We start from the raw sequence: 11727 nt of genomic DNA on the forward strand, positions 1-11727 counted from the left end.
TTTTCTTTCCTCTATCCCAAACCAATTGAAATCGTATATTGTATCTATGGAATTGAAAATGCGTTATGAAGTTTTGTCCTTGTTGTGTTTGTTGCTATGCGAGAAAAACCATCATCGTTTTCATATTGATAAAACAACAAGCAAGTTTTTGTATACATTCAAAAACCAGCAACAGCAACCATTCGATCAAAGGAGCTAAGTCCTTCCGAAGGATATGTGAGTGTTTTTATTGGTTGTTGCATCAGTTTGTTTCTTTTCAATCATAGAGCGATAGTGATTGTGATGGTGTGATGGAGATGGCATTGGGAAACGGAACTGTTTCGGACGACAATGTCCAATTTTTCAACGCACAAGTTTCTGGTCAAACCATAACGACAATCACACTTCAATGGAATCAAGTTCCCAACTCGGATGTCTATGAAATTGAAAAATACAGTAAGAAGCTCGGCTGGCACAGAGTGTCCTGGTAGGTATAAAAGAAGAAAAAAGAGAATCCTTTTTGGAGCACAAAAGACTTTCCTATATGACACAAAAAAAAAAAGTTTGCAAAAATATCATACTCTGTCAAAAAATTTGTATAAGCTCAGTCGTAAAAATTGCTTCCTTTACTTTGTCCTTTAAAGGACGAGTGCGTGCAGGACCACAATTGAACAGCTGGATGATAACTTTGCATATCGATTTCATATTAAAGCCCTTAAACTTTCCCCAAACCCCACCACCACCAACAAAATTACAATCACCGGCGAAGATGAAGACAAAGAAGATGAGAACGAAGAAGAGTCCTTTGATGAACATCCAAGAGAATTTATTACGGTTGGCTTGTCCGAGGAAATTGTGGTAAGGACGACCTCAGCATCGCATCAAACGCGGTGTCAGAGTGTCATTAAGTTTTATGAGCTGAGCTCCTTTCTGCTTCGCCTGTCTGCTGTCGGCCTTTATTAGTCGGTCGGGTCGATTCAATTTCGTTTGCGAATATTTATGCCGGAATGTTGCAGCTCCACTTAATTGCAGGGAATGACACTCTCAACTCCTCCTTCAACCATGTGCCTGCACCGGGCCATTAAGAAGGGTCAACAATTCCTGATCAAGAGGATCCTTCGACAGCGTCCCAGCCTGATTGATTACCCCGCACAGAATGGATACCTTCCATTGGCCAATGCCATTACAATGGGTGAAATATGCATTATTGACATTATCCTGACGGCCGGGGCAAGTGTGCACAATGGGAATCCCTCAAACGGTCGCACACCGTTGCATGTAAGTGCTTTAGCCTACTTAAGGTAACCTAAAACGGTTTAGTTTCAGTTCCTTTTTTTTTCTGCTTCTTTTATGTTGGGTGATGGGTGTTTAAAGCTGGCATTCTTTTATGGACACCTGCCAGTGGCACGAATCCTGCTGAACAAGAAGGCCGACATAAATGTCAAGGATAACAATGGCGTGACACCCTGCCATTGTGCTGTCGATGCAAACCAATATGACATTTTGAGATTCGCACTTGACAATGGAGCCGACATCGAAGCGGTGGATGATATGTCAGGATGGACTCTGCTTTTGAGAGCAGGTATGTAGGTGGCTGTGGCATCGATTTGGTTTTTGGGGGGAGGGGGTTTGTGTGACCTAAACTGAACTTAGACATTTAATAGAGGGATGGAAAAGTATAATTATTTTATTTTGTGATGAAAAAAACCATATAGCATTACCCTCCTTCTGGAAATTAAAATTTTATGTCCTTGTCCTTGTACATTTATTTTCTATCTACACAAATCATCAGTGGGAATGCATTCGGATTTGATGATTATCAAGTTGTTGCATCAGCAAGGATCAAATCTCAAGGCTCTGGATGTGAATGGCCTCAATTGTATGGAATTGGCACGTTTGTTTGGAAATAATGAAGCATTCAAATATTTTGAGAATTGTGGATGTGGAAACACTTGATTTATAGAAAAGTTTTAATTTTAATTTGTATACGAAGAGAACATGTTTTCAAACATCTCTCATAAGAACGATTTGTGTAGTTTCTAAGTTTAATGATAATTTATCTATGTTAAAATATTTAATTTATTATAATAAAGTAGGTAACAAATTAATATAGTTTTTGTTCTTACAAGCAATTTTTTTAACACGAATGTGTTTTTGAAATGTTCTGCATTGATCGTTAAAAAAAATTGTTCGACGCGTATTTCGAACAGAAACATGATTCATAAAATAAATTTGCAAATTTCAGGAGTTGATCTATTTTTGTTAAAATGCAAAACGAAACTACATATTTGATATTGCCAAAAATGAAGTGCTAAGTGCTTAGGATTTCTTCAACAGTTCTGATCTGGCTGTAATTTGCAAAGCCTTCATTCGTCCAAAACCTAAACATAACTCGTGTATTTGCTCAGGTGCCCCTGAAACGAGTTTAAGTCTTTTGGATATGATCCAAAAAAGAGCTTTGAAAATGATAGACGAAAGAACTATAACTGAAACAATTGCAAAAAGAGTTCTGTTGATTTAGTCAGTTGCACCCCCCCCCCCTCTCAAACAATTCAGCCTCAATACCGCAAGGTATCGGCTTTTTCTCAATACAGCCAGTTATCGGCCTACTTTCCGTTAAATCCGGCACATTTTGGTCGTAAAATCAAAGTCCAAAAATATTAATTAAGAAGATTATAAGCCGGTTAAAAGTCGTTGATAAGCTGGCTAAGGCTCTGTTAAAAGGAATTTGTTATGAGAGAAGAGTCCTATATAACCCAGTCAAAAATCGTAGACAATCAGTGGAAATGCAGTCGCTTAAAACCTATCGGTCAGCTAATTAAAAATTAACAAAAGGCTGCTTTAAAGTCGTTGATAAACTGAAAAAAATGTATGTTAGTAGAATTGGTAGAATCGATCAGTTCTTCTATTCTAAAAAATCTAAACTGAAGCATGAAGAAATAGCCCGGTATTAAAATTGTGATATCAACGAGAATTAGTTAGCTCCCAAAATCAAGAAGGTTTCATTAAACTAAAAAATACATTTATTAGCGGAGAAGGAGTATTTAAAAGTTAAATAAAGTCCAAAAAAAACTATATCAGTGTGCCGATCTTACACAGAACGGAAAAGTCATCCTATTGACTATTTTGGTAGTTAAATTGACTATTTATTAGTCAATATTCAGCCGATAACCGTGGCATCCAATAGGGATCCGACATATTTTAACAACTTCATAGTCAATATGATAACTTTGGTTGAAAGAAATGGAAACTACGGTTGTCATATTGACACTACAACTGTCAACTGTGGTAGTCAATATGACAATTTTTTCTAAAAATCGAAACCTAATTTGACTGCCGTATAATCAATATAGCAATTTTCGTAGTTTGACAACCAAATTGTCATAATGACTACTGAGGTTGTACTACCAACTACTTTTGTTGTAATATTGAAATACAAAGTTGAAAATCGAAAATTGTTTTATTGACTATTAAGTAGTCGATTTTGTAAAATAAGGTTTATTATTTTTGTAGTCAATGGAACAATTTGGCCAAATTTCAAGCAGAGCAACGATAATTTTTATGACAACCTTTTTTTCTGTTTAGTAGTTATTGCTTTAATTGCACGAATTGTTTTTGGTAAAATTTTAATTCAAACTGGCCCTTCTCTAACTAGAAACCAATGTTTAACTTTAAATTTGCAACACTTACCAACATAGTTGATAATATACCCCTTATCGAATTTCAGCCTCATAGTCGAAAGAGTTTCTGAGATACAGCACTGTAAAAATCACAAAAAACCTTAACTAAAATTCAAGCAGAATGAAAGAAGTCAATGTACATATAAAGACGAAAATCGAAATTTGAAGCTATCCGCCAAAGTATCAATAAATACAGATTCGATTTTTCTAAGAAAATTTAGCATAGAATGAAATCATTTTGAAGCCAATACCTTCATTTATTGAAGTTAGATATCACTTCTTCAATTCTTTCCACTTTAGCGTAATATTTTGTAGATTTAAATTTTTATGACAAAACTAACTGTTGGTTCTTATAAAAATTGTTTGAAATGTCAAAAACAATATTTTCTCAAAGAAAAATATTTGAAGCCAATATTTTTTATTTTTGAAAAGATGTTTAAGTCGGAAATCAATTTTAAGGAAGTTACCAATATTTTTAGGTATTAATTTTTTTTATAAAAAAAACTGTAATCTTGATTTTTCTCAAAATCCTTATTCCATAAAATATTTATTTGTTTTTAAAACATTCAAGGTGATGATAATTTTGTAAGTTATATTGGTTTATAAAAAAAAAATGTTATTTGAATTTTTCCAATCCGTCACAATATTGGTTCGCAAAAAAAGTCCTTTCTGCATCTTTCTGTATTATTATTTGTATAACAAAATTTATTTGAAGTCGATATATCTACTGGCTAGCTATTTAAAATATTTGTTTGTTTGAATAAATTAACTTAATAATAATTGTTTTTAATTACTATGCCTTATAAGTAGCGAAGCACGTACCGAGCCGCTAGTTTAATTATAAATCGTCTTACAAACGAACGCCTGCAAATTATTGAATTGTATTATCAAAATACATACGTGCTCTCTTAAGGAAGTTCATCCCGCGCTTCTTCCGAAAACTTAAAATTTTGTTCAGCGACGAAGTCCATTTTTGGTTAAATAAGCAGAATTGTGGATTTTGGAGTGAATATCAGTCAGAATCATTGCAAGAACTACCAATGCATCCATAAAAAGTCACAGTTTGGTGCGGTTTATGGGCTAGTGGCATCATTGGACCGTATACTTCTTCAAATATGATCGTATCGTAATGTAACTGTGAATGGTGAGCGCAACCATGAGAATATATCCAACATTTTTTACCCAAAATGCAAGAGCTTGACTTGCATGACATGTGGTTTCAACAAGACAGTGCCACATGACACAGAACGCTCCATTGGACTTATTGATTGGCGAGTTTGGTAAACATTTTATCCGGTCAATTGGCCGCCTAGATGGACCGTTCTATCGATTCAAATAAAAATGTCATGCATTTTTTTTGAGTCCTATGTGAGGTGAACATTTCCATTGCATTTTTTTTTTTTAATTGTATGTGTTTTTTGGAGAAACTTTCCTACAGCTTTTAAAAAATCACCCTTTATTACTGTTAGTTATCTGTAAGATTTATATTCGCAGATAAATGAATATATAAATAACAAAGGCAACTAAAAAAATAAATAATTATAAGTGAATTTAAAGTTCTAAATAATCCATTAAAAAAAATGTAAGAAGCAGTGGAAATAGAGTTGTTAAACCACTTACAACCTCAGGCGCTTAAAAGTTACATATCAACAAACTAATGGAAAATCAATAATAGCCCGCTTGAGAGTCATTGATAATTCATAATTCTTAGGGATTATTTTTCACTATAAATTATTATTGTACAATTGATATTATTATTATCAAAATTGAAGCATAAGCTGATTTTAACGTTTTGATATCAACAAGAATTACTTTGCTTAATAAGCGAAAAAGTTCTCATTTTACTAAAAAAAAAACACATTTATTAGTGGACAATGAGCATCTTAAAGTTTAAGAAAGTACAAAAACCAGTTCGGTCATCTCAACAACTATTGGAAAACTTATAAATAACTGAGGTAAATGTTCCTTTCAAGAAACGGAAGTAAAGTTTCTTGGCGATATTATCAGGAAGGGCAGCATAAGACCATCGAAAGAGAAAACATTTGCTGTTAAGCATTTTTTTGTGCTGAAAAACATCAAGTCAGTCATGCAGTTTTTCGGCCTTAGAAAATTTATCCCAGGATACGCTAGAATCGCAGAACCATTAAACGACCTAACAAAACCAAATGCCACGTTTATATGGGGACCCTCCGAAGAAAATTCCTACATAAAATTTAAGGAGTTGCTTTGCCAAGAGCCGGTGTTGAAACTTTTCAATCCTGATTTACAAATTCGGCTGCATACCGACGCCTCTAAGAAAGGACTCGGGGCTGTACTTGTCCAAAAACACGATGACGATCAGCACCATCCAGTCTTTTTTGTAAGCTTTAAAACAACTGACTCGGAGAAAAAATGTACAAGCTATGAACTAGAGGTTCTCGCGATAGTCAAAGCACTTAAACGATTGAGAATCTACTTTCTGGGGTTAAGATTTGATATTTTCACCGACTGCAAAGCGTTTAGTGACACTATGGCGAAAAGGAATTTAAATACTCACATTGCAAATTGGACACTTCAGTTAGACTAGTTTTATTGCCAAGTTCATCACCGATCCGGGACAGCTATGCACCACTTCGACACCCTAAGCCGTCATCCATCAAATATTTTCGCAATAGAGGACGGGTCTGTGAAAGCAGTCAAGAATGCTCAACTGAAGAAATTCTATTAAAGAAATTCTTGCCAAGTTCGGTACCTACGAAAACTAATGATGTGCTGTATATATATATTCGTGGATGGTGTTCACGTTTTAGTAGTTCCAAAGAGTCTGCAGAGCAAATCATTCAAATGTTTCACGAAAGGGGACATTTTGGTCTAGGTAAGGTTTCTAAACTTATTAAAATTGATTGTTTTATTCCACAGGTGGACCGCAAGATTGCTGAAGTCATCAGTAATATCATCCCCTATATATTCGCTGCCAAAAAGAATGGTAAGAAGGAGTCGTTTCATCGTCCCATTGCCAGGATGGACCAGCCATTAATCACTTTCCATCTTGATCATCTCGAGCCCCTTCCATTCAAAGCAAAAAATTATCGTTACACCTTGGTCATCGTTGATTCTTTCTACAAGTTTATGTGGATGTATGCAGTCAAAAGCATGACGGCCAGCACAGAAATCAACCGTTTGAACTTATTCACACAAGTTGTTAGTCACCCTCGGCGAATTGTTTCTGACAAAGAAGCTGTATTCATGTCTAACGACTTTGAAGGAAATTGCTATGAGAAAAATATCGAGCATCATCTATTGACAACTGGTGTTTTGAGAAGCAATGGACAAGCAGAAAGGATAAACAAAACTATCATTAGAGCATTAACGCGGCTTTCCATTGAAAGCACGGGTAGGACTCCTTTCGTGCTGATGTTTGGCGTAAAAATGGCTACGAATGACGTCGTAAATTTAAGACAGCTTCTTGGAGATGGGATCATGGTTGCGTTCGAGGAGGACCGTCAGCAGTTGAGAGCGGAAACGAAAATACAAATACACAAAATACAAGAAAAAAACAGAAAAACAGCACCTTTTTATGATTTAGGCGAGCTATTTGCAATTCAAAAAACGCAGTTTGCGACAGGACAGTATCTTGGGCCCTATGAAATAATTAAGGTCAGTCGTAACGATCGCTACGTGGTTAAAAAAGTAGGAGAACATGAGGCACGTTTGATTCCGATTCTGAGGAAGATGATGATCAATAGGCTGAAGATGCTATTCCTTCGACTGGGGCAGTCGAATTTCAGGATGGCCGTATGGGTGGCAACCTTGGCACAAAGGTACAAACTACCACTGAAGCAGCCAAAAGTAGACACGAGAGAGACACACAGTTGAGTTAAGCAACGACTTGCACTGTGCACTAACCGATTTCTTTGCTTTCTTTTAATTAATAATTGTTATTCATTTACTTTCTTTTTTCATTAAAATTGAATTATACCTATTAAAGGAATTTCTTTTATTTAATTTTCTGGGAATAATATGCTACATAGATTTTGACACACAAAGTTTTAATTTAAACTACCACTTTAGATACACAAATTTTCGATTTGAACTAAAAGAGAACTTATCATAGGGCACAGTAGTGACCAGCTAAGTTCTCAGCCGGTTTATAACCCTTCTCTTACTAAAGAACCATTCAAGCTTAAACCTTTAAATTTGTAACACTTACTAAAATCGTCAATTATATGCACTTTACCAAATTTCAGCTCCATAGCCAAAAACAGTTTTTGAAATATAGCACTTAACTGAAACTAAGCAGAATGAAAGAAGTAAATACAAGGATAATAATCGAAAATATGAAGTTATCCACCAAAGGGGCGTGATATTCGCCTACTTTTAATGTATTTACTATTTGGTATCGTTTAAATGAACTTCTTTTGATTCTTGTAGAGTGATGAAATTAAACAGATTTCTAATGATCGATGCGTAAAGTCAAACATAAAAAACGATTTGCACGATATACATTAGGGGCGTGGTATCCACCCACTATTTTAAATGAGGTTTAAATACGTAAAAGATTCTTCTATATGACGGCATAATTAGACAGAACAATTGTTATAAAAATTGGTGTGACTGTTATGTTAGGCAGAAATATGGCCGTTAGTCTAGATTTGCTAAATGGGTCCCTAGAACTCGAAAAACATCCGACGGAGAGAGGCCATGTGAACTTCATTTAGTAAATGACAACGAATGCTTTCCTGTCAGGTGAAGAAAACACGATCGAATTGGGAATCAGATTTAACACAAAACAAATAAACATCAAAAGAAAAACTTAAATTAATTAAACTTATATTAAAGCGATAACCCAAATCACCTTCATTTTTGATTTAGAATGTTTTATCATGAAATAACAACAAACACATATGTTGAAAAACGAGCCAAGTTCTGTTGTATGCAAAAAACTTTAGAAATAAGTCTGCCACGAAAAGTAATAATATATAAAAATACGCACATTTATAAACTTGCTAAAGATAAATTTGAATTTATTTTTCGAAAGGTTATATCGAAGCAACTTATTAATAATGACAGCTAATTGGCAAGTTCTCAGTTACTCCATTACTATCCAAATGTTGGTATTGTAAAACTTGGTTATTAAACCTATCCAATTTTAGTCAGTATTAATTCAAAATCAATTATCTGTAATAATTAAAAAGATGCTTCGATAGAATAAATTAAAAAAATTCTTCAGCAAAAACCGAAAGAAAAAGGACTAGAAGATTATCATATACACTACAGCAATTAAATATCAAATAAGGGTTGAAATACAACCTCCAAACAGTGCGCGTTTAACTGTGTAATTACAACTTTACCACGAAATAAAATGCATCGCAAAGATTGGTTCTAAAAGCGATGATATGTTTAAAAAGTGTGAAATAAAACTTTAAATATTGATTCTTGCGCATCTCCTTACAAAGCATAAATAAAACACAAATATTTCCATCATTTTGCAAAATTGAGTAATTGCATTTTGGCATTTATTCAAATAAACGTCAATTGATTACACAAATATTGCTCCAGTTAGCTTGCACATCAATTCATTCAATTCAATTCCATTTCATTTAATGCTTCTTGATGGTATCGTACAAATCAGTACGCCTTTGCTCAAATATCGGAATTTGCTTGCGAACTTCATCCACCATCGAGAAATCTGAAAACAGAAAATTATGTTTTAATCCTTGGAAAATCATTTAAAAAGCAGAAACTCTTCCTCGCAAAACTTACCAATATCAATGATTACAATTTCGCGTTTTTCTCCAGCCTCACACATTACTCTGCCCCATGGATCTACAGCCATCGAGTGTCCATACGAAATGAAAGCAGCGTTCTCATCACGAGCCGGTCCAACTGCTGCCACGAAAAGTTGGTTATCGTTGGCACGGGACCTCTGCAACAACTCCCATTGAACTGGGCCTTGCTTATAGCAGAAGCATGCTGGGTACACAATCATGTCACACCCTTCAAAAATAAACACAAACATAAATGTGAGTATATTCCATCCAAAATGCTACTTGGCCAAACAAAATATTGGAATACTCTATATACCTTCCTTGCGATAGATTCGGGCCAATTCTTCGAAGCGAATATCGTGACAAATGCCAATTCCGAATTTTCGGTTTTCAATTTCGACCACAGTGAACTCGTTGCCTGGCTTAAGAGCTGACGATTCATGGAAGCTGCTGCTTCCAACGGGTTCAGCGGAGGTGATGTTAATGTCATACAAATGCATCTAGGGGTTAATTCGTCATGTATTTCGGAATTAATTTATTCAAAACACTATACATACCTTGCGGTGCTTGCCAATTAGCTTGCCCTCGGGAGACCAAACGGTGCAAGTGTTGTACAAATCACCTCCATCAGCTTGTTCGACGATGGTTCCACCAATTATGTAGAGACCAAGGCTCTTGGCCAGTTTGGAGAGCACCTGACAGGTTGGACCTTGAGGAACTTTTTCGGCGTATTGAGCAAAGTATTCTTCTCCATAGGGGCCATTGAAACACTCAGGTAAGACGACAACTTTCAAGTCAGGGTTCTTTGCCTTAGCCTGCTTGATGGCTTCAACAGCTTGATTGACATTGGTGGTAGGATCTTGGCCTACAGGTAATTGGCACAATGCGAATTTCATAGTGAAGCTTGTCAAATCAAATCGAATGTGATTCACGAACTGATACCTTACTGGAAATGCAGTCGAGTTTTATAGCCAGATGTGAAGCTCTAAGAATGTCTCTTATCTGTAGATACCTTAGTTTTTTTGTTTTTGTTTTTTTTTTTTCTGCTGCTGCTTCACATCAAGCCTTGAACTTTGACAATGGATGATTTGATTTCTTTGACTTTATCTACCACAACCTGTTGATGACAGATAATTTCGTACCTTGTCGTTTTAAATATTAGGCTCATAATCATAGCGTGCATATATTTTAATTTTTGGAATATTTCCCTGCAATAGACAAGCCGATAACCCTTGGTGATACAACAGTGTTGTTTACATTTTAATTGGAAAATAAAATAAAAGAATTGCTGAGGCAGCGTCATCTGCGCTAATGCAGATATCGCTTGCATATGGATTTTGTACAAGAAATCACGTAGCCGCATCCGCGTATCGTTGATGTGCCTCTTTTTGCTATTTTAGAAATTTACTGGTTACTAAGTATTTTATTTAAGTTTATTAAATTCCATGCTTTTTCATCCTTTTTTCAAGGAGTGTGCTGCCAAGTTTAAGGAATTGCATTCTCTAACTTCAAAATCAATAAAGTCGGAAATTCAGGTTTTAAGAAAATTTTTTGATGACTCATGGAGTACGTGTGGATTGCTGCCTAAGCAATACCGCATACGTTGTTTTTTGAAAAAGTGAGCCCAGAAGTGAGCCTCATCGCTGAAGATGATTTTTGGATGAAATTTCCGAATTATTTTCAAGTTCTTGCTCAGCTCAATTCACGAACGTAATTCGACGATTCTGGTGGTCAAGTGACTTCAGTTCTCGCGTAAGGATATAGGCCAAGATAAGTGCCACAACGACGTCACAGATATGCTCAACGCTTGAGACGGGCGTGTGAGAGACACATTTAGGCTTTTTGCAACTGAAACCTCAGCGGCAGCAATGTTCTCGACACTAAGGACACTTTTCTGTCTCACTGGTACGGAAACATTTTGTACTGTGCTATGTACTATGGGTTCAAATTTTGCCAGTTAGGTTAGGTTAGGTTAGGTTATAGTGGCTGTCCAAGATGGAAACGGACACACTTAGGCCAGTTTAATGGCCCATTGTGAATCTTAAGGCTTCCTCCTTAGCTCAATGAAACCAGCTTGAGTCCCTTACGAAACGTGAGAGGCTGCTGATTATACCGATATGATTTAGATCGTTTAGATCTTTAAAGAAGAATTCTCCTAGGTAATTCTTGCGTTTTCGAGCCAGAACAGGGCATGCACAGAAAAAATGAAGAATTGTTTCCTCCTCTTCCTCGCCCATACAGCTTCTGCAAAAGTCATTTGAGAATACAGGACAATTTTGAAAGTGTCCGGTTATGACACCTATTATCGAGCTCATATGCGA

The 11727-nt window shown here is 35.7% G+C and overlaps 2 protein-coding genes across 2 annotated transcripts; one reads left to right on the top strand and one right to left on the bottom strand.

Annotated features, from left to right (window-relative positions):
• Positions 1–183: 183 nt before the first annotated feature.
• LOC129941040 (putative ankyrin repeat protein RF_0381) lies at positions 184–1988 on the top strand. Its single transcript, XM_056049580.1, has 5 exons — positions 184–466; positions 624–837; positions 1012–1257; positions 1354–1561; positions 1772–1988. The coding sequence occupies exons 1-5, from the start codon at positions 291–293 to the stop codon at positions 1933–1935; spliced, it is 1008 nt and encodes a 335-aa protein (XP_055905555.1). The 5' UTR covers positions 184–290; the 3' UTR covers positions 1936–1988.
• Positions 1989–9113: 7125 nt separating this feature from the next.
• On the bottom strand, positions 9114–10354 carry LOC129939825 (omega-amidase NIT2-like). The gene is made up of 4 exons (XM_056047987.1): positions 9964–10354; positions 9723–9906; positions 9402–9635; positions 9114–9327 (listed from the first exon to the last, which is right to left on the bottom strand). The coding sequence occupies exons 1-4, from the start codon at positions 10300–10302 to the stop codon at positions 9239–9241; spliced, it is 846 nt and encodes a 281-aa protein (XP_055903962.1). The 5' UTR covers positions 10303–10354; the 3' UTR covers positions 9114–9238.
• Positions 10355–11727: the final 1373 nt, after the last annotated feature.

This window comes from Eupeodes corollae, chromosome 1, assembly GCF_945859685.1.
Source record: "Eupeodes corollae chromosome 1, idEupCoro1.1, whole genome shotgun sequence".
NCBI classification, from domain to species: Eukaryota; Metazoa; Arthropoda; class Insecta; order Diptera; family Syrphidae; genus Eupeodes; species Eupeodes corollae.